This window comes from Pocillopora verrucosa, chromosome 5 (assembly GCF_036669915.1).
Source record: "Pocillopora verrucosa isolate sample1 chromosome 5, ASM3666991v2, whole genome shotgun sequence".
Classification (NCBI taxonomy): Eukaryota; Metazoa; Cnidaria; class Anthozoa; order Scleractinia; family Pocilloporidae; genus Pocillopora; species Pocillopora verrucosa.
Window position 1 is genome coordinate 24,119,590 of NC_089316.1, and position 24,103 is coordinate 24,143,692.

General features: G+C 37.5%; 3 protein-coding genes across 4 annotated transcripts in view; 2 read left to right on the top strand and 1 right to left on the bottom strand.

The window, feature by feature from the left end:
• Positions 1-24,103, bottom strand: part of LOC131776306 (uncharacterized) — a 174,881-nt gene that overhangs the window by 79,756 nt on the left and 71,022 nt on the right. The window lies entirely within an intron of this gene.
• LOC136280821 (prespore protein Dp87-like) lies at positions 9,541-14,607 on the top strand. Its single transcript, XM_066166540.1, has 4 exons — positions 9,541-9,655; positions 13,037-13,858; positions 14,024-14,466; positions 14,542-14,607. Exons 1-4 carry the CDS (start codon positions 9,541-9,543, stop codon positions 14,605-14,607), a joined length of 1,446 nt encoding a protein of 481 aa, XP_066022637.1.
• LOC131786364 (adhesion G-protein coupled receptor D1-like) lies at positions 15,299-20,720 on the top strand. Its single transcript, XM_066166249.1, has 15 exons — positions 15,299-15,389; positions 15,815-15,922; positions 16,144-16,231; positions 16,323-16,413; positions 16,503-16,552; positions 17,310-17,436; positions 17,531-17,634; positions 17,951-18,053; positions 18,163-18,313; positions 18,425-18,506; positions 18,788-18,854; positions 19,218-19,306; positions 19,578-19,698; positions 19,989-20,030; positions 20,143-20,720. The coding sequence occupies exons 1-15, from the start codon at positions 15,344-15,346 to the stop codon at positions 20,284-20,286; spliced, it is 1,413 nt and encodes a 470-aa protein (XP_066022346.1). The 5' UTR covers positions 15,299-15,343; the 3' UTR covers positions 20,287-20,720.

Here is a 24,103-nt window from a genome sequence, read left to right on the forward strand (position 1 = left end):
TATCATGTATTATGTATTAAAAAGCAGTGTAACAATCTTCTACTTTCCCCATGGAAGAATCTCACTGAGTTTTGATCAATGCTTAGAGTAACACTGTATAACGCAAGCAGAGCTGCAAATTTTTATTAGCCCTGTTCTCTAAAATCCTTACAGGGTGAAAGAGAGGGGAAGGGTTTTGAATCTATCTTAACTACCTCCCATCCGCTCTCACTCCCATAACCCCATCTCCTCAGGAAGAGATTCTAAGACGCCCGAGAAGTCCAACTACCCTCTTGAGTGAGTGTTTATGTTGCTCTGTTATGTTTTTTCCCGTTTTGTTTGTTTGTTTGTTTCTTTAAAAATGAAGCCACTGCCATAGGCGTGAATTCTAAAGAGGTGCATGACATAAAATATTCTGAAATGTTAAATAATCCTTTCCAACGCATGATTACAAGCTCGTTAGATATAAATTAACGCCACTCTACGTAGGGCGCGCGCCGGATATTCGTAACGACGACAGCCCCGCTTCCCCCTCGTTTCAAAAGGGAGGAGGGGGTACCTAGAGAGACCTAGGTACACCAACCTATTTTGTATCCTCTCGTTATGTTGAAAAGAGGATAGACGAGATATCAAAGCTTTGTAGCGATTCTTTAAGAGAGGTTGTCAGTAATTATCGAGAATCCGGCGACAGAAGCAAAAAGTCAACTTTTTTTTTTATTTACTCCAAAAGACCCTTTTGGTGAATCGTTTTCAAAAGTAATATTCAAAAGTTCCAGCGAGTTTTTATTTTGGAAAAAAATACGAAAGTTCGAAATCGGCCAAAACGTACCTAATTTGCATAATTTCTATTGGGCTTTTAGTGCATTTTCACAATGCTCGCACAAGACAACTAAAAATTATCTTGGATTCATTTTTTCATAAATTGTTTTTTATCCCTTGGAGTAGCTTTGCAACTATATTTCATCTCCAACTGACCTTTCTTTCGTTTGTAACCACCCGCGTAAAGTACACTATATTTTCTATTCCGTTTGTACGCTGAATTTTGCTATATTTCACACGACCATAACATCGAGGGTATACAAATGTACATAAAATAAAAGAGCTCTTTTCAACGAGAAATTCTTCGTGTTTATCATGTAAAAATATTATTTTTGGCCCGTGAAAAGCAAGCGCGCCAGACTAAAACATATAGCGTGCATTTTCACGGAGTTAGGCCATTTTTCTTGCTGTACTCCTACTGCAAATCGCACGCTATTAGGAAAAAACTCGACGTGTTTGGTCTCTACTTCAGTTTTGATTCATTTAAATATATCAATTTTAACTTAAAAATTAACCTACCTTTATTGTTAAGTGAACAAACTACAAAGATACCAGCTGCGTCGACTTGTTTTTAGCTGAAAAATGGATGGGAAAATCGTACCGTTTCTTTCTTCTGTCGTTTATTACTATAAAGATTTGCTAAAATCAGGAAATTATGCACTTGTACAAAACCAAAACATTCATTAGTCTACAATTTGATCGTTTATTATCATTATCGCACAGTTCACAATAAGGAAACTGTAAGAGGAGAGGAGATTTTAAATTCACATGTCGCGTGCTTGTTGACGTACAAGTTCCCGAGTGTAACAATTTCGGCTTTTCCGGAACGCGGATGACGGGAAACTCTGCCCCCCTTATTTGAAAGGAAATATCAATAGCCCCATAACATTCATTAACTGCGCCATGTTTCCAGAAAATAAGACTGGAAAATGGTTTTTCCACTTTCCACCATCAAGAAATTCCACGCAGAAATAGTATTTGTAGCGTGACCGCGTGACCTTTCATGAGAAGTAAAAATTGTTTTTGGTTTTTTTTTTTTTTTTTTTTTTAAGAAGACACCTCCAGAAAATTCTTTATCCTTCTGTCATCTTATTTGCCTGTTTTTTACTGCAAATATCATCTGCATTTGCCATTATTTTCGCTAATTGTCATGGCCTTTCCTGCGTGCACGTGCGAGCAAGTTCATATACAGCACTCTTTTGAGTTTCTTTGCTTGGTGTCGGGCATGAGTGTGTAGGTCTGGCTCCAAAGATATTTGCGCGCTGCAACACGGGTTTCTATGTTTTCTCCTTTTTCTTTATTTGTATTTTTAATCTTCTTCTTGCATTATCACACATGCATGTTTTCTTCCCTCGGTGCGTTCCCTCAGATTTGGAAGTAGGCTATGAAAAGTCAATATTGACCAGAACTGAAAAGAACCCCTGTTATTTAGAAAATTTATTCAGACTGCACCTCTGTCTAAAGCTTTTAAGAACAAATACTTAATTGCATGAGATGGAAACTACATGCCAAATAAAAGTATAAAGGAATTAAAAATTTAGTGAAATGAGAGACAATGACTATATTATTTTGGTTGGGAAAGTCTTAGAGTATTATGTATCAGCTATAATATAGCTAAAGATCAATTTTTTTTAAGTCTAAATACTATTGTCGCTATCATTGTTACCAATATTATCACTATCACTACTGCAAAACTCTTGCCATACCGTTCCCTGTGTGTATCGCGTTTTGGTTTTAATTACCTGTGAGTTTTTGTATGTTTCATTGGCTGCTTTTTGTGCTTTAAGTTGATGTTCACATCGTTGTGTATTGTTACTTAATTTCCGTCGAGTAATTTGTAATTTTTTTGTAGAAATTTAGTCTTGTGGATCAACATTTGTGTCCCCTCTTTAGAAGCAGCCTCTTCGTTTTTAAATGCTTCTAAAAAAGATTTCGTTATTTTGAGGTTATTTGTAAGTTTTGTTCTCTTTTTTGTCTTTTTCTGACTCATGTCTCGTGCCGTAGGTGTGTGGAGATTTTAAATAAATGATGAGCACAAATACGCGTGACTTCGAGTTTAATCATCCCAACTGTGTCAATTACAAATCGCACGAATATGTCGTGTGGTTACTAAGTGGTCTAATTTGTGGTTTAATTGACAGTTCCATGTCCAAACTGTCCGACTTTACCGGTCTGGTTACAAACACTTGTAATCTTTCAGGCCAATTTGGACAGTTAAGCTGCCGATGAAAATTAAGCACTTTGCACAATCAACTACCTAGAGAACGCTAACCGATCAAAACGAAGAAACGCTCTTCATGAGCAGGTGGAGAGGTCCACACTGAAACAAATGTGGATTGAAATACCTGGTTAAATAAATGTTATTCATTGTCAATAAAAAGGGTAAGTGCCCTCACATTAAATTTTCCATAGCTGAGTTTCTTGAATTTTGTTATTGGTACACCAACAGGGGTATTTTGTTAGAGCCTTCTCTTCAACAACATTGAAATACATTCACCCAGTTTTTTATATCCACCCAAGATATTACCTTGTTAATTGTGCTATACTTATTAAAGCGTGATACAGTGTTAAAGTAAAAGGTCCAAATAATATTCTAAGACTTTCCAAACCAAAATAATATAGCCATTATCTCTTATTTCACTAAAGTTTTGATTTATTCATACTTATATCAGGGATATAGTTTTCATCTCACGCAATGAAGTTTTTGCACTGAAAAAGCTTTAGACAGAGATGCAGTCTTGTGATTTTTAAATTCGTCTGTTTGTTAGAGGTGGATTTTTTTATTACACAAGAATAGGCTCCGCGATAAAGCTAATTTGGCTGTAAAACGGTCACTTATCGTAATTATCTCATTCATTAGTCCCTTTTTCCTCCAAAACTTTATAAACGTTAACCAACCACAGAAAATAACCCATTAGGTTTTTTTCAATAGTCACTTTAAAGCTTGCATCAGGTGAAAGTGAAGGAGAGTTTTGTTAATCGATAAAGTATTCATTTTATGTATCAGATCGTTTTAAAATTTTTCCTTCTGTTTTTGTAGAGATACTCCATAAATACACGTCAGCTTCATCGTAAATCTTGCATCGGCTTTAGGTTGTTGCATACTTTAGGTTGCCTAAATTTCAGTCTTAATCTATAACGCCTCTAAATCAACTAGAAAGTGTTGTTTCCCAAAATTCTGTCGATCTGTACTTAGAATTATGGCAAGCTAAGAAAACATTCCGAAATTTTTCAAATATAATTTTTTACTCTGTTTCTTGTGGGAGATTAGGAGTCCTAGCCGACTATATAAATCATCACTGTAGTATAGAATGAGCCTTTCGGTAAGGCGATAACACTTTGCACCTGGCGAATCATATCCACTGGCTTCAATAGTAAAGAGACAACTTATTTACTATTTGCATATGAGAAAGCTTATTTACCCTACTTGTAAAACTCCTTGATGAAGTCTACTATTGTCGGACGAAATGCGTGAGAGATAAATACAAGTTTTTACTTTCTCAGTTCGTGCAGTGATGCTCACTAGTTTGTTTCAAAAACGCTTTTAATGTGAAGTCACGTCGACCTCGACAGAAAAATTAAGCTCACCCTTTCATAATCAATGGTTTGATACCAATTTAATGAAAAAAAATGTACGTTTCCCCACGCTCGCCACATTTATTCTTTGGAAAATTATTTTACTGGAGGGCGATGTCACTTAGCTTGGTGCGTCTTGACTCTGGCCGACGAAAATTATCGAGGTGAAACCCATGAAATTCTTGTCAAATGTTTTATAAACTTTGTCTACCCTTGATTTGCACGCAAAAGAAGGCAAATTCCAAACGATATTTCAAAATATTTTATTCGCTGGTCAATTTATGACCTGTTTTATAACAGCCCGAAGAAAAAGCAAAATTTTTTGTGAGGAGTTTGTAAGTTCATTTTTCCCAGTAAATTTAAGAGAGGGTCAATTTTTTGTGACATCCGAAGATAGACATCTCTGAAACGTCTCTGAAACTGTTAAAGAATTTACACTTCCGGTAATATTTTCCTCCCTTACGCAACAGCGCAACAGACATTGTTAATTCTATGTAGTGTAGGTGTATCAGTTGTATTACGTCTTCATAGTGATGCCGTATAAGAAATCGAGTGTCTAAAAAGCTCCCAATTCTCGCGCTGGCCAGGGACGGCAACAGCTCACACCTCTGAACTCGTGGGTGTGCAGCATAAAAAAAAGAAACATTTGAGATACGTCAATGTATCCCAAACATGCGTTTCGTCCGAGAAGAAGCTTATTCTAGCGTGTACTGGCTTATTTGGAGATTACGAAGGCCGCGTTTTCACGATATGCCTCAAATATCGTGTACAACTTGGTATGAGATTCAGACCTTCGGGTTTGTAAATGCCAGTATCCTCGTCAGAGAGAGGTGAATCTGAAGATGGCAGAAGAAATCAAAGCTGGTGGCGAGTCTTCCTGGTGGCAAGGTGACTGTAAACCTAATAGAACGCGTACTGTAACTGCTATCTTAGGGCCAGCAATGAATAAGGAAGAAGGACAGGAAGAGCGCTTATCTGAACATCGTTTTCCTAACTAATGATTTGTGACTGAAATGAGCTTTACATCATATGATTGCTAGCAATACACAGGTACTGTAGAGACGCTCGCATAAATAGAGGTGGGCGATCCTCCCTCTGACTTTAGAACTGCGACAAGTTTATCGCGCAGAACAACTGGCACAGTTTGGAGCACCTCAGGGTCTCACTAGGCTCATCACATTAGAAACCTTTAGCAAACTAATCGTAGAAGGGGGTGGTTATCAGCAACGTGCACAGACCCCTGAACGCTGGTCATCGCGACAACTTTATCCAATCCGTCACAGACAGAACAAGAAAGCGAGATATTCTTGCTAAGAGGAAGGATGTATCAAGACGTTTCAGTCATTGGCTGCCATCCAGAGCACCCTAGCAAAGGTAAACACAGTGAAGCTGACAACAAAATCCGCCTATAATAAGATCAAGAGAAAATGGACGAAGACCGGCTTGCCATTTTAAAGTGGGTGGCTACGTTCAAGGTCGGACCTCAGGTAAACTTCTGACGAAACATCCCTAACTAGCTAAATGGACTTTGCATGGGCTCTTTGGAAAACACAAAAACCAGCCACCTTTTCTCAGAGAGCAAAGAATGATCTCCTTGACATGAGCTGGACAGGGGAGAAAACTAGTAAGGCAACCGCCTCTAACAAGGCAGAAGATAAGGAGTGACCTTGCAAATTTAGACGAAGACTGCAGGAGAGGGTACAGCTGCTATTAAGCTAAAAAAAATAGAGATCTTTGCATCTCGCTTCTCAAAGTTGTCAAATATTTGGATGAATCGAAGTCTAAAAACTCAGTCGTTTATTTGCCTCTGTTGATTGACAAGCCGTTAATCAAATTGACTGATACTTGAGGTGGACATTAATTAAGGATCAAGAAAAACTAGGGGGGTGGTCTATATCCCCCCGGAAAAAACCAAAACAGAAACCAGTTTGTCTTTTTTAGTTTTGGGGTAGATCCTTTAACCTGGCAAAGTTTCGTTGAAATCGGTGAGATGGAACGTAGCACGACTGCCCGGTGCTACATGCCATTTTTCTCAGATTTCTTCGCCAATTTTTACCAACAGAATTCCAACCTACAGTTGATTTGAAAATGTATCTCAACAGATGGACTACACAAACATACTATTTTAATTACAGTGACAGTAGTAGAAATCTATAAAAGCAACCGAGCAAAACACCGAATGTACACACAAGGTTCATGCACAATTAAGTGAGTATTTTCATGCGACAACTACATGTTTCGAATATTCTAAGTGTGCGAAGATTTTACTTAACTCACGCCCACGTACTTACAGCAACATTTATAGTTACATGTAATTTACTCTAAAGTTTGCCAGTGGGATAGATTGTACATTAAAGAACAATATATGCGACAGGCCAATTTCAGCTAAAAACACGTTGACAGAGCTGGTATCTTTGTAAACAGCGATTTGTTTATTTAGCACTCGAGAAAAATCAACTCAAAAACTTTACCTTAAACGGTGGCTTGGTCACTTAAAAATAAAGGTAGCTTAATTTTTAAGTTAAAATTGATATATTTAAATGAATCAAAACTGAAGTAGAGACCAAACACGTCGAGTTTTGTCCCAATAGCGTGCAATTTGCAGTAGGAGTAGAGCAAGAAAGTGGCTTAACTCCGTGAAAATGCATGCTATATATTTTGGTCTGGCGCGCTCGCTTTTCACGGGCCAAAAATAATATTTTTACATGATGAATACGAAGATTTTCTCGTTGAAAAGAGCTCCTTTATTTTATGTAAATTCGTATACCCTTGATGTTATGGTCGTCTGAAATATAGCAAAATTCAGCGCAAAAACGGAATAGAAAATATAGTGTACTTTACGCGGGTGGTTACAAACGAAAGAAAGGTCAGTTGGAGATGAAATATAGTTGCAAAGCTACTCCAAGAGGTGAAAAATAAATTATGAAAAAATGAATCCAAGATAAGTTTTCGTTGTCTTGTACGAGCGTTGTGAAAATGCACTGCAAGCCCAATCGAAATTATGCAAATTAGGTACGTTTTAGTCAATTTCGAACTTTCGCATTTTTTTCCAAAATAAAAACTCGCTGGAACTTTTGAATATTATTTTTGAAAACGATTCACCAAAAGGGTCTTTTGGAGCAAATAAAAAAAAAGTTGACTTTTTGCTTCTGTCGCCGGATTCTCGACAATTACTGACAACCTCTCTTAAGGATATGTTACTCGAGCAAAATAGAAGCACAGACATATATCGAGGAGCACGAAAACTTTTCATCCCCATCGCTCATAATTATTGCCACAGCGGAATAATTTGTTTGTCATAATTGCTACTAAATAGTTACTTTCTCGAGCTTGGGGATATCACAACTATTTAATACAATTTGTGTTTTCTCATTGCATGATTCTGGATCGCGCTCTATTCTATTAAAAGAATTACGAAACGAAACAGTTTCTTTCGACATTAATGGCTTATTTCGCCATGCTTGTTTTAAGCAGGTGCAAAGAAGTTAACCGAAGACAAGAAGTCAAGAATTCGCATGACACTCAATCTCCTGCAAAAATTTATTAGCAACAGAAGGATGATGTTCACTAAAAACAACACACGCTAAAAACTTATCCTTCTAGCAAGAGACTGATCTTGAAAGGTTTACGATGAAGGAATTTCCATTAACCTGATATTGCCAAACCGGGAAGAAGTACAGAATTGGGGAAACGTAACGCTGTCAGAAAATTAACTCTCACAAAAAAAAAGAAATGTTGACGAAATTTTGTCAGATATGGGGAATAGTCTTTTTATCTAAGAATTTGTTGAATGAGTACGAAAGTTCTTTTTAGAACATAAATCATTGTTCACTAGATTAGTGCCACAAACATGCTTCGAAAATTATGACTTCTTCAGTGTTCTTTAGCGGGACTCGGGCTCTTTACCCTCGCAGCGGATTTCGGAGAGAAATAACAATATCTCCACATAAATTCTCATAATAAGAGCGGTCCTAAACAGGAGCCTTGGGGCACCTCGCAGTTCAAATCAAACTTTGACAGAAAACCACGAACTAATATGCTCTGACTACGCCCTGATAAATACGATCGGAACCACTTGGACACCCTTCCCCCAAGTCCAAGCGTATTGAGTGCCTCCAGAAAGATTTTATGCTCGACTGTATCGAAAGCAGCACTAAGATCGAGTAGCACTAGAAGGGTTACATGTTGTTTATTGATATTGAGCAGGATGTAACTCTTCAGAAGAGCAGTCTCAGTGCTATGATGCATCCTGTAAGCTGACTGAATGTTCGGGTGTAGATTCGTGTCGACCATGTGCTCGTGCATCTGATGGAAGAGTGCTTTCTCAGTGAGCTTCGATAAGAAAGCCAAATTGCTTACTGGTCTGAAATTCTTAAATGTGATATGAAGATCAGGTTTTTTGAGTAACGGACATAATAGTGCCTCCTTCCAGGACTTGGGAAAGTGGCCGGCTTCTAATGATTTGTCAATGATCGTAGTAATGACTGGGCGAAGAGCATCACATCTGCTGACCAAGCGAGAGGGCACTGGCTCAATGTTGAGTTATGGGTAAGCGACTTAACACTGTTGGCAGACAGGATCTTGAATGCAGATAACGATGGAGTAGATCGATTGAAGCCATCAGCAGTAGTGAATGCAGAGGCAGATAAATCTATAATATCAGCATCGATTTGTCTCTGGATTGTATCAATCTTTGACATAAAATACTTTCCAACTTCGCTTGCAAAAGTGGGGGCGTGCAGACTCGGAGGTAACTCATCGCCCATGCGACTGATTAAACAGGCTTTTACTAGCACGAAACAACTTTCGCTGATTACAGCTGTTATCCTCGATAAGCTTAGTGTAAAACGCCTGTCGTGCCTTGTTCATAAGATTGTTGACAGCATTGCGCTTAACTTTGAAGACAGCCAATTCGGAGTCAAGTTTTGACAATCTCCATCTTCTTTCAGCTTTCTGTCGCTCTCTCTAGGCTTGTCTGATTTCGTCTGTGTACCATGGAACTAGCAGACGCATAACAATCGTTCGAGGGGCATGTTTGTCCAGCACAGCTATTAGGGTTTTGTTATAGGACAAAAGAAGTTCCTCGAGGTCGTCCGGTGGATTTTTGCATAGCTCAGACTTACATATACGAGAGAGTCCTGGTGTCTAAGTCTTCATTGAATGAAGATGACACAGCACTGGTGCATGATCAGAGAAATAGCAGTCGACTTGAGGTGTGGATCTTACATTCTGGTCGGACTGGCGGGTGATAATAAGGTCCAGGGTGTGACCATGAATACGGGTTGGACCTACCACATGCTGTTGTAGTCAGAAAGATTCCAGCAGATCTCGAAATTTGGTTGAGTCACTATTGCTAAGCACATCTACATGGATATTAAAATCACCGACGATCACCAGCTGTTCTTTACAGAGAATAACCGTTTCTAGTTAGTCAGTAAAATCGTTGAAAAAACGTGGTCATGGGGATCCTGTGATCATCAGAGTCAGACTGTGGTCGATAGACTACAACCAAACGAAGACCGTAGGAAGAAGCTAGCTGGACGGTCAACTCTGAAAACTCAAATGACATTTTAGCACCACCACCCACTTTCTTGACAGTCAGCGAGTCCCTGAACAATAGAGCTGTACCACCGCCTTGACGAAAATCACGTATATGATCTACAAGCTTATATCCATCCGGACAATTCCTTCCAGTTGTCTTTGCATTGTGATAAGGCTTTGGAAATATGGACAAAACAAACTTATATTGCACAAAGATAGCAACCTTTCGAAATAACAAGGGCTCTGACTGGTTTAAAACAGCGTTTAATTTCACGATGAAAATGCAGGGTAAGCAAACTTCAGCAGCAATTCCGATTTTAATTTTGCCACAAATTTTGCGAATCTATTTGAAATCCCGTGTCTAGGAAAAACAAAAATAAAACGAGCTATTTGAAATCAGTATGCCTGCCGCGTGTATCCGAGTATTCATACCCTACGCAAAAATAAAAAAAAACATATATTAACAAAAAACTGTATTAAAGTACGATCACGTAGTGATTAGGGGAAAAGAGGAAGACAATTTTTAGTCTTTCGAATACTTGCATAAAATATACCAAATTCATTACGAAAGCAATATTAAAGCAAACATATCAAACACGATAGACAACTTCGACGGAGGTGTTTTAGGTTATCATTCCGCAAAAAAAAAAAAAATGTTTTGCATTGAAATTATATCACTCTGTGTGTTTTCCTTTATTCTAGATCATTTCCCAAACATTTCGAAGAGCCCTAAGGGAAGTCTGAAACAGCTGGTTGATAACAAAAACATTTCTTATTAGCTTTTAGGTATTAACCCGTTAATATTTAGGAAACGGTTAATCCGAGTACCATTCAGAACTGTTATGCCCGTGTTCAAAAAACTGTAAATTATAATTATTATTATTACAATGTGGGTTGCACTTAAAAATTGCAGTGAACACAGTTGTATATGAAGGAAATTCTTTTTCATTTATATATCTTTTTTATGACGCCGTTAATTTCGAGTCAAATAGGCGTATTGCAAGCATTTCCTTAAGCGATAAGGTCGACAGGGTATGCCGATACCAGTTGTGTCTTTAGGTCTTCGAACGCATAAAGTCGGCCTTCCCTACAAAATCCTCCTTTTCCCACGCGGGTTAACAATAACGACCAGTCTGTTACCATATTTCGCGTGACTATGATCCCTAGACTCTAACACTTAAGATTCTTTATCGTTAATCAAATAATGATTTTGATATATTGGCGACGAAAACACTCAACGAATCAATTTCTAACTCTGTAAGTTTTTGAAGCCAATCAACTAATTAAGCTTTGGTGAACTATTATCTCCATTTATTGCTCTAAGAAACGACAAACGTCACATATTTTGTCAATAACGCCTTCTGGTGCGTGGCACGTGTAGGTGAGATCTACCGTTCTGCACTACTTAGCGAGCACCGTTAGAAAAAGCGAACAAAAAATATATCTTCATGATACACATATTACAAGTGGAGACGTAATTGTTTCGAAGCAACTCCTAGTGCTCTTAAAAAAACCTAATTCGGGGTTAAATAAACAAAGAGTGGCAACTGTCAGTAATTGATAGTGGCATTAAAATGAATAAAACCCGTCACCACAAGTTGATATCTTTAGCCTAAGGCTATTTCATTCAAATATGCACTATTTTAGTATTGTGTCCCATGCTAAGCTATTGAAAAAGCTTTAAAATCCGAATGAAACATCTGCTTGAAAAGCTGATTTCATTTCTGTCATATTTTTTTACGTAAGTAAATAGGCTTACTACGACTATATTTGGGCAGAAATACCCGACGAAAATAATTTGCATGGCAATCCATTTCCCGTTGTGTATGTCAACACTGAGTAAACGGCTGGTTCTTGCCAAAAGGAGTATTATCACAAGCCTTGCATTTGTATTGGCAAAGGATATTTCGGACCGATATCCAGCCACTGACAATTTTCTAGAAGGTTGCATTTGGTTCAGCTTACAGGAACTAAACTCATCCAACGGAAAAAATAATGATGACGAGAAGCTGCCAGTTGTGGGGAACACTCCTGTTATCAATAACTATGTTGAGTGAGTACCAAAGTTTCTTTTAAAAGATTGATTTCGTTTAGAATGCATCCTACGCGCGCTCCGAGGAGTCCATCTTAAGGCTGCCCTTTGAAAAGTCTCCGAAATAAAATTGAGCGCGAGCAAAGACCGTTAAAACTTAGAATAGTTTTAGATTAGGCAATCCTTGGTGGCAGGTGGCCATGCAGGCAATTTTTTTTGGAAGCCATGACGAAATATTATAGGGGATCTACTTCAGGGAGCCATCTAACCTATTTATTATTGAGAAACTTAGAGCTTGTTCAAACTCGTGGGTCTATTACGAAAAAGTAAAGCTTTTGAGAAAACATGTAAACGGCGATGGGATATTTTAAGCCGGGATTTTTTTTTCCAATTTATAGATATGCAAATTCTGCAATGACTAAACAGAAAGCTGAAATTTAGGTCGCCTCTCACCTTTCACAAACTACCGAGCCTTGCAGCTTAACGATACTATTTCAAGTCTTGTAAGTCTTGTTTTCTCCATGGCAATTTTATATGATTCAGTTTTTCCTAGGTATTTAATTTATCATTGATCTGTAAACAATATCTGAGGAGCAAACGTCGTTATGCAGAAATATTCTTTACACCCAGGGATGCACTCATGTATTTCTCAATTCCTAGGCTGCAAAACTTAGTTATAGAAAGAAGGCTCACTCTTTAATCTTAGAGGGGCCGCTTATTTTTGCAAAAAATAGTAATAACATATAAAAAAAATAATAAATAAATCGAAACATGGATAAATTAATATAAATAAATGGTGTTAATAATACAAAATGAGATAAAATACTGAGATATATCTCACCTTTCTAGAAAGTTACATAAAAGGCTCTCGGTTTGAACGAACTGGTGTACACAATCAATCTGCTGTAATGTTGGCTTCCATGAAAATTATACTCAGCAGTTTTTATGTAACCGTGTTGTAAAGTTGTTTATTTGCACAACGAAGGTCTTGCGATATCTCTGTATTTTTCATAACTATCGTCATCATTATTTTCGTATTTAGTTTCTTATATTTTTGGTTCTGTTCTTTTTTTTTTTTTGTTGTCTCAGGTTTTGAGCTGGGCGGTGAGGTTTGCGAGAAGGCTAAATGTAACTCGAGATGTAAAAATCATGGCGATCATTGTAATCTGCTCTGGAATTGCAGCAGTGTTAATTATAATTGTTGTATGAACTGCGAGGGGAAAGGGTGTAAACAGACGTGCAATACTGGAGTAGAGGTATGTGAAATGAATCTAGAATGTAAAGGTGACGATTGCGACCAAACCTGCATGGCTAACACGTGTAAACTGAACTGCAGCGGGAAAAATTGTAAAAAACAGAGGTGCCTTAAAGAAGGCGGACTTGCATGTGAAATGGATCTAGAATGTAATGGTCAGGATTGTGAACAAATCTGCAACGCTCATAAATGTAACCTGAACTGCAGTGGGAGAAGTTGTAAAAAACAAAAGTGCAAAGGTAAAGGAGATGTATGCGAAATGCATCTAGAATGTAACAACCAGGATTGTGAACAAATCTGCGAAGCTAAAAAATGTAACCTGACCTGCAGCGGGAGAGGTTGTAAAAAACAAAAGTGCGAAGGTAAAGGAGATGTGTGCGAAATGCATCTAGAATGTAACAACCAGGATTGTGAACAAATCTGCGAAGCTAAAAAATGTAACCTGACCTGCATCGGGAAAAAATGTAAAACGCAAAATTGCACAGAAAACGCAGAATGCAATAAGCGATGGAATGCTAACGATTGTACACAGATGTGTGATGGTCACTCCATCACCTCAGATTCATACATGTCGAATATTGTGACATCTATTGGGGCTTCAACGATTCGAGTGTTCACGACTAAAATTTCAACAGGAGATGAAACAGAAGCTTACAGTGAGTACAATAATAGTTTGAATACTTAAGACAATCTTTTTTGCTTTACAAAAAAAGTGTTTAATATTCTAAAAAAAGAAATGGAAAATATTTTATTTCAAAATTCGTTGCGCCCTACCAAAATATCAATTTTATTTTGACAATTCAATTTTCTTCAACATCCAGCTTTGTTGCAATCAATGTCGCAGTCACCTTTATCATTAATCTCACCTTCACCATTACTATCATCTTCATCACACTCACCATCAGCAGCAATATTACCAGCAGAGGCATCAGCATCTCTATCAACACTATTACTATCATCATCAAAGCCAGCAGCAACGTCAGCATCAGCATCAGCTTCAGGATCATCATCAACAGCATCATCGGAAGCAATATCAACAGCAAGGGCATCTGCATCGTCATCAGCACTATCACCATCATCATCAAAGCCAACAGCAACATCAGCATTAGGATTATCATTAGCAGCATCGTCGCAAGCAGTATTAACAGCAGCAGCACTATCATCATTACAGTCATCATCATCGGAAACATCGATAGCAGTATCATCATCGTCTCCGTCTCTACGGACACCTCTGTCATCGACATTGGGAGTAATTAAGAATCTGGTAGGCAAAGTATTTCTCTCAAGCTTTTTATTTACAACATCGTTGTTCTCAACTTTATTTTCTTCTTTATCTCAGGCAAATGATTCTGTTTCCAAACTAAAAGGAGAAGAAATCAGTAGAATCATGTCCTTGATGGTATGAATTTACTACTCGCTTATCTTCTGTGATTAAGCCACCAAGTTTATATGAAATACGCAATAATTAGAAAGAATGACCAGTGCAATGCAACATTCTCTAAGCTTGAAAAAAGCTTTGAGTTCATTCAAACAAGAGCAAACAAAACTATACCATTATCGCCATCGCCATCATTATTATTATCATTATTTTAGTTATTATAACGTTTTCATCTTCACTATCGTTACTATTATCGTTTCTAAGACATGAATTGGCATGAATGAAACAATTGATTCCCGACCAAATCCAACTCCTTGAACGAGTTCTTGAACACTTCTTTAACTTATGCACATGCCACACACCATTTGGCTATCTTTCTGGATTTTTTTTCATTCATCCATTTGTGGTCTAGTTTATTTCTGTATCAATTTTTTTTTATAATCTAACTAGGAGTAGACGAAATACCTTTACCTCAAACTGTTTTGTTAAAATGTCCGACTGCGATCAAGGGTTCTGCGGTGCAATTCTAATGACAGTCAAATATGTTGTTTGACTGACACGGATCCAAATTTCTAGCATCTTACATTAACAGATATATTTAACGTTATTACAGGAGGCTATACGGATTTTTGAAGACTTCATCACCAGTATCCAAATCCTCCAAAAATCTCTTACCAAAAAAGAAATCGAAATAATGAGAAATTCCATCCTCAAGGTGGCAGTCGCCTTGGAGGTATTCGCCCTTAATTATGGCAAACACCAAATGATTGGAGCGAATTCTTCAGTGGAGATAAACAGCCGAAAACTAGGTGAGTCAGAGCATGATCAATTCTGCGGATTTGAAGTAATCCACTTCTTGTTTATCGACTGACACAATGAGCAATGACTTGATAGCTGATTTGAGGATTTAACTTTTTTTAAAGGAACCTGCTGATCAGCGCTGTAGCCAGATCAAGCCGGTTCATCCCTCCCATTGACCATTTATTTTTATCAATCAATCAATGGACGATTATTTAGGTCATTAGTAAGCTGAAGAGCGTTAAAACCTCAACTTTCCGATGCCTTGATGATTTATAGAGGATTTTGCTTTTTAGAAGATTATGAAAGGAATACATAGGTTTTAAACAAGTCTAATTATCATATTGGGATTATGACTTAATTTCGGACCAACACGAAAATATTTCTTCGAAAATGTGTTAATCTTAATTTTGTCTCTATTTTTTTTGTTCATCAGTGTTGGCTATACAAAAAACCTACCGCAAAAATGCTAGTGACTTTTGTCTTGGGAAACAAGAACTGCAAACGAGCCTGGATATTTCTTCTAAAAACCTTGCCAACAACGGTTTGTATTGATATCAGTTTTGAAATCTTTGATATGCCGTGACAAAGCACAATTTTTTATTCCTCTCCAAGTTTTTGACGTTTTTAAATACATCTACAAATACATACAAGTTTTTTTGTTTGTTACATAATCTGTATGACTCAGATATCCGCATTGGCAACTTGTATTTCTTGTTGTGATGATGTAGCCTGATTTTTTAAATTTTTTTTCTACTTTTTTAGTATCAGTGGTTGTTGGGATCGTTTACAAGGATCTCCATGACGTATTAATAACAGATCAACCCTTCAGAACTATAACGGGCGCCACAAGGTGAGGTTACCCCCCTACAGTTTCTTAATCAAATGCCCCTTCCATCGAAAAAATAAATCTGTTTAATACTGGTTTTCTATATCCTCCGAAGGTATTTGGACTCCTGGATAACTGCCGTGGCTTTAGATCCAATACCAGAAAAATTACAAGAGAATGTCATCTTAAGGTTCAGAAATCTGAAGGTAAGAACACGATCAAAATCAGTATCAATTGTTTACATTGTGATATTTATTCCGAGTATATGATTTTAATGTTTATATTCCGAGTACAGATTCGTGAAGGAGAGAAGAAATGCATGTTTTGGAGTGGCTCAAGTGAAAGGTAACAGCTGGAATGTATTTTTTCATCCTGTTCCAGGAGTATTTGATTCTTCGTTCTCAAAATATGAAGAAAAATGTAATGAATATTATACTTAAATGGGTGTTTTTCTAGGTTTACTATTAGCCGTCAATAATTCCTCAATCAACTTTGATGAGACATCGAAACTTTCCTTACGTTCTAAATAGACCTCTTAAGGTTAATCTCTTTCTTCTTTAAATGAAAGCATTGATTTGTTGAATGTTATTTTTTTCTTGGGAGGTTTTGTTGTTACTGTTTTTCTTTTTTCTGTTTCCATAGCTATATCTATATATCCATTGCTTTTAGATTCATTCCATTTATTTTAGTTATACGTTCATTGATTTGTTTGTTTGCATCATTGTGTTTGTTTGTTTCTGTGTTTCTAGCCTTGCTTGTTTCCTTGTTTATTTTTTCACCTAAGTAAGGGTGTATTAATGTTTGACGAGTCTATTTAAGATTTGTCCCAAGCCTGAATATCAATATCATTAGTATACCACTTGCCTCAGTTTGAAAGTGCTGACGGTGATCACTCAAAGGCAAATCCATTAGTGACAGGGAGATGTGGAGAAAAGCCAAATTCGAAAGTACTCAATGATGTGTGGAGGTTATGAACTCGGTGAAAGTAAGACAGAAATTAAACCTATCAGTGCCCTGATAAGTTTTTTTTAATTGTTCTTTTGATCATCATCATCATTATTATTATTATTATTATTATTATTTATCACTTTATTATTTTTAGCTCAGACGGATTTTCAGGAAAAGGATGCCATGTGGTTATATCGAAGAGCAACTCAGAAGAATCAGTTTGCAGCTGCAATCATTTGACTCATTTTGCTGTCTTACTTGACTACAACGGCAGCCCAGAGGTAATGAAGTTATTTTCACCTTACCTTTAGCATTGAGAATAAAATTTCATCGGATTAAGTAAAAGATTTGCTGTCTCTTCATCTCTCTTTACAGCTCACAGGGGAAGACAAAACTATTCTGGAAATTATCACCTACGTGGGACTGAGTCTTTCCATCTTCGCAATTCTTTTGACAATTATTCTATATTCCTACCTCACGTAAGTACTGTAACCATACGCTCAAAGAACTAAGTATTTGCATGACCTTAAAGGCTTTAGGGCTTAGAACAGACAAGTTCTTAAAAAAAATAGATCATATTAAAAAGTATATTGAAAAAATTAAATAATAACGAATAAAGATGATTAAAATGCAATAGAGATTAATTAAATTTACGTGCGAGAGCGGGTAAGATGTCTAAATTAGTACAGTACAAAATTAATAGAATACCTTGTCAGATATGCTTCTGTCTTGTCTTTGATTTTTTTTTCCTGTTTGTTGGTTAGTTTTTTTTTTACTGCTTGCTTATTTCGATAGAGATGTATGGCAATCTCTGACTCAAATACGACTAAGTCTTTCTGTGTCCCTTGGAGCTGGACAAATAATCTTTCTCGCCGGCATAAACGCCACAGAAAATATGGTAAGTGTTGTATTTATCTATTCATGGTCTATTTGCTTTTTAGGGGCTTAAAAGATTCTCTAGAAAATAATATGAAAAACCTAAAAAAACTCTTTTTTCTCTCTCGCAGGCTCTCTGTGTCCTAGCAGCAGCTTTCATGCAGTATTTCCTGATGGCAGCTTTCTGCTGGATGCTGGTGGAGGGAATTTATTTCTTTCTGTTTGTTGTGAAAGTCTATAACATCAACACCAAGATGCATATGTATCATTTCATATCATGGGGTATTTATATTTCACTTATTGTAAATTGTTATAAGATACTGATTCGGAAACGCCTCAAAATTGGACGTATGACTTCTCGAGTCGCGCTAACTTCCTTCTTCTTATGTTTAGGTTTACCCGTCATCATGGTTAGCATTTCAATAAGCATCGCCGCTGGAAAAGATGGAATTAAAAGCTATACCAGTGAAAAATAGTATGAGAAACAGTCAATAATGAAGCTGCAGTTTGTTCTCTCTTTTTCCTCTTCTCTCTCTCTTCATTCTCTTCTCTGTCTTTCACCCTCCCTCTCTTTTCATTTAAATAATCAGCATTTCACGATTCATTGCTGCTTCTGAGATCTCTTTTTAGTTTTCCATCATCATCCCATTTGTTTTCTCTGAGAGTTGTCTTGTTTTATTGTGTTGTTATGTTTGATTTGTGTCGTGCTGCGAAGATTATTCTCAGGACATTCATTTTTTATGTACTCGTCTCCAGTTGCTGGCTGTCCTCAACAAACAACTTGATCTGGATCTTCGTCACATTTGTAGCTTTCATTGAAGTTGTGAGTCTCTGATTAATTGACGCCTCATTAATATTGTTATCATTGTTATTACTATTGTCGGTAATATTATTGTTATTTCCTATACCAGGACTACCTATCATTAGAGATTTTCATTACCAAACGTCTACCGTCTTTCAAGAGAATATCAACTCCAATTGATATTCCTTTGTGTGTGAACCAAATAATAGCGTGGCGCAGCACAGGCTTCTCTGTTGCCCATTATAGCGACGCAGGAGTGCGTTGGCGAGAGAGTTTAATTTTTTATGAAGATTCAGACTTTTCTTTTTTCAAACGCTCGCAACAAGACGAATGACAATTTTCCTGTTGTCGGTTATGTACTTTATATTATTTGCTTTTTTTCAGCTCAACATTTTGATACTTGTCCAAGTAATAAAGGAGATGAGCACATTAATGCAACCCACGGGGGAAGACAACCATACACAGCAGATACGGTAAATGATAGATAAATTTAACATTTATTAGAAAATTGTGATAAACTTGATAAAATTCAGATAGGAAAGGTAAATAATAACTGGTTTCTACACAGGCTCCTCTGGTAATGTGATCATATTGTTTTCGCATTTAGTTTAGCTGTATTTGTCTAGATTCCACTCTAGTTAGTCTGCGACGATGAAGCAATACCACTTTAAAAAAAAAAGTTCATTTACGTGACTGAAAGAAACGGTTTATTGATGCTCATCATATGTTGTTGTCGTTATTCAGACTTGGCATTAAAACATGCGCGGTGATGATTCCACTGCTTGGTGTTACCTGGCTTTTTGGACTTTTGTTATCATTACACAAAGCTTTCGCCTACATTTTCACCATTTTCAACTCTATTCAGGTAAGCTTTCGATAAAAAAATCAGTCGATACTAAATTGTAGTCATCTGTTCACATACTTAAATGCTCAAAGTACTCTTTCACCTAAAAAAAGGCTCTTTAACATTGGTTAGATGATATTGCCTATTCAAAATAATTTACCCAACAGCAGACAATCTTTATTGGTTTACAAGATATGCGACTTGCTCTAATTCATTCTTTCGCCACTTTTATTCTGGTTTCATCTCAAACGATCATACCTTTCTCATCTGGATTACAAAAGGTGTTATACTGATATAATTATCTGTTTCAGGGAATCCTGATTTTCCTTCTTCATTGTGTGCGGAACAGCCAGGTAAGATGAATATCAAACTGAGGATGTACATAAGAGGAATTGTGAATTTTCTAGACATCAATAGAAATTTTGTGGGTCAGAAATTGATATTTGGTCGCCTGTTCATCTGCAGATTAGAGAGCGATTGAAAAGGAAGATGAACATCATTTTCCCATCTGCTGTAGATTGTGGAAACTCTGCGAAGAAGAGCTCACAAGTTAGTCCAAGTGATGCCGGCGAAGTGTGTGCAGTAAAATTGCAGTCCTTCAAAGAATAACACAATACAATATTCAGTAATCCAATTTAAACGACTTTTGGTAATAACGTTCTCCCATCTTTAAAAAATGAAAACTCCAGAAGGAAAAGCTCACGGGTTAATCTCAGTGATGTAGGTGATGTGTGGGCAGATAAAAAGTAGTCTTAATATGAGTTGGAATAATAATCAGCGTAAATAACTGGATTCAAAAGAACGAAAATGAGAGTCGATTGTCTAAAATCGCATCGTACATTCAAGTCTCACTTGTTTAACACTAATACACATTTTACTGTATTCCCCTTAAACCACTGTTGACTAATATTTAATAACGACCCACATTTTGAGTGCACAAGGTCATACTAAGCTGCTTGTGAAAATACCAAATACGATCGTTCTTCTGTGATAGCAGAAGTAAAAGTCGAGTTTTAAGATTTACAATTAAAAAATGAATTAAATCAACAGATCAATTAATAAATCTTTAATCTTTAATCACAGTTCGTAACCATACATCGAACAACAGTACAAAAATGGTTGACAGGACGGTAGTAGGGGGAAACTAAATTCCCATACTGAGACATACCCTCCAAAAAAAAACTACAACAATAAAAAACTATAACAAAAAAAGACTGGTATTTGGAGTAATTTTGAGCGGAGGTACTTAATTGGTGAAACTTTAAAAGACTGAAGGCTTAGGGATGACATTACTTCAGAAGGCAAACAGTTCCAATCGTTAATATATCTATAAAAAAAAGAATATTTAAAATAATTTGTACGAGCAACTTTAGGCCTTATTTTATACTCATGCTTACTTCTAGTTCGAGTTATTCCAATAATATCAAAGTAATGATGGCAATTGATATCACAGTAACCAAATATAATCTTATACATTTGAACTAGGCTAAGGTATTGCCTTCTCAGTTCTAAAGAGTCCCATTTTAACTCTAGAAGTCTTTCAGGATATTCTTTGTCTGGGCCACATATTAGTCGGGACGCTCTTCTCTGAATTGCTTCGATTGCCTTGGTGTGTTTCACCAGATAAGGATTCCAGACTGGGCAGGCATACTCGAGGATAGGTATCACTAGTGCCTTAGAAGCTGTTTTGATACCAGTCTTGTTTGAATAACCAAATGTCCTTTTTATCAAGCCCAGGACCTTGTTAGCTTTAGCACAAATTGAGTTAATGTGATAATCCCATGATAAAGACGGCGTCAGCCAAAGACCCAGGTGTTTGTGGTGGTCCACTTCCGGTAGTAAGATATGATTCAACGAATATTGATATCTTACTGGGTCATTCTTCCGTGTAATGTGTAGGACTTCACACTTCTGGGTCTTAATAGTAACAAGCCAAGACTTGCACCAATCAGAGGCAGATGTTAAATCCTCTTGAAGTAGATCGCAATCCGATCCATTTGCTATGTGTCAATGAAGGAGAGTATCGTCAGCAAACAAATCAGCGTTGCAGGTTACTGAGTAAGGAAGATCGTTGATGTATACAAGGAACAGTAAAGGCCCAAGTATACTGCCTTGGGGCACACCAGATGTAACATTTAACCAGTCAGATGCTTGACCCTCAATCACTACACGCTGTTTCCTTGACGTCAGAAAATCCCTTAACCAAGTTAAGATCTGGCCTTTTATACCATAGCATTCCAATTTGTAGAGGAGATGGGCGTGGGAGACTTTATCGAAAGCCTTGGCAAAGTCCAAAAATACTGCGTCAATAGATCCGAGTTTATCCAAGGCCTGAAGCCACTCACGTACTAATTGCAGTAGCTGGGTAACACAAGATCTTGATGGTCTAAAGCCATGCTGATTGTCATTAAGCAGTTGGAAGTCAATCAGATACTTCATAATGTGCTTGTGGATCAAGCGCTCTAACGTTTTCACAACGACGCTAGTCAGTGAGATTGGACGATAGTTGTCTGCCAGGTTATTTTTGCCAGATTTGAATATTGGCACAACATTTGCAACTTTCCAATCAGTTGGAATATTCCCCCGAGACAAAGCGAAGTTGAAAAAGATTGTCAGGGGTAGGGCCAATTCCATAGCACATTCCTTGAGTACTCTTGGAGAAATATTGTCAGGGCCAGATGCTTTATCGACATCGATTGATTGAAGTAGTTTCGTCACTTCTTCTACGCTACAAGATAAGTCTCCTATAACATGTTCGGTCAGCTGATTAGGATTCTGGAAATTACTTGCTTCTGAGGCCTTGATGTAAACAGACTGGAAGAAACTGTTGAAAAGGTTAGCTTTATCGAGTGGTGTATATGCTCTTTGTCCCTCGTACTCGATGCAGCTCGCCACGCTACGATTGCCTGTGCGCGCTTTGACAAAAGACCAGGATTTTTTTGGGTTGGTCTTTAATGAAGCTGTTAAATCGTTGACATAGTTCCAGTAGGCCTTGTTTAAATGGTCTTTCACGCAGTTACTTAGTCTTTTATATTTAACCCATTTAGCGGGGTCTCCAGAGGATTTAGCTTGTTTCCATAATCTGCCCTTCCTGCGAATTAATTTCCGTAGATCGGCCTTTAACCATGGTGCGTTACGCTGGGGTTTAAGTTGTTTGATGGAATATTACGTTCAACAGCCTGGAAAAATAATAATTTCCAAGCATCCCAGACATCATCCACAAATTCCATAAGATATGAACAGTCCCATTGCAGATTACAAAAATCTTCACGTAGACCTAGCCAATCTGCGGCTACTCTTTCAAGTAGTCGATGTCGCTCGAAGGAGGTCTGTAAAATACCCCTACCAGGACTCTTGAAAAAGGTTTCGTAGCAATAAGCTCGCACCATAAAATTTCACAGTCAGTTTCGAAATCTGTTCTTCTAATGCAGCACAAACCCTGGTGAACAGCCAGGAGAACTCCACCACCATGCCTTGAACGATCTCTCCTCTGCACGTTGAAAGTATCAGAGAATATTTCTGAGCTGTTTATCGTTGAGTCTAGGAATGTTTCCGTAATGGCGACCAATTCGTAGGGTTTCAAAGCAAGGAGGCTACTTAGTTCGAGTCGCTCATTAACAATACTCCTTGAGTTAAAAGAGACACAGGAGAGTTAAGATTTAAGACTTTCCTTCTTATTCTGGGATGAATTCGGTCCGGATGTTTTTATCGGTCCAGGATTAAGTGAGACATCGCCGCTTGTAAGGAGACGAGTTAGATGGAAAGTACTGTCCGAGTTAGCATAATAGCGAATCCTGAAGGTGTAATATTTTCTTCCACGCGGAGAAGGTGCAGCATGGCGGATCCGACTCGCAAGCTGATGAAGTTGATATATCGGCAAAATGCTTTCCTTCACGAGGTCAGAAGAAGCATAGCCGCATAGTGAAGCTTCGGGCAAACAGTTCAAGTCAGTTTTTCGATCCGGTAAGGGTTGTAATTCAAGATTAACTACGGATGTAAGAAAAAACCATCCAACCGCCATAATGACCGCTGAATAATTGAATATAATTGAATAAAATAATTGAAAACGAGTGGATGAATTATATCTTTTAGTAATCTGGCGTATTTGTTCGCATAACGAGGCACATTGTACCCTTTCGAGTCAGAAAGTGAATTTTGATCAGTTTGGATTAAAATCGTTGTATTAAAAAGCAGTGTAACAATCTTCTACTTTCCCCATGGAAGAATCTCACTGAGTTTTGATCAGTGCTTATAGTAACACTGTATAACGTAAGCAGAGCTGCAAATTTTTATTAGCCCTGTTCTCTAAAATCCTTACAGGGTGGAAGAGAGGGGAAGGGTTTTGAATCTATCTTAACTACCTCCCATCCGCTCTCACTCCCATAACCCCATCTCCTCAGGGAGAGATTCTAAGACGCCCGAGAAG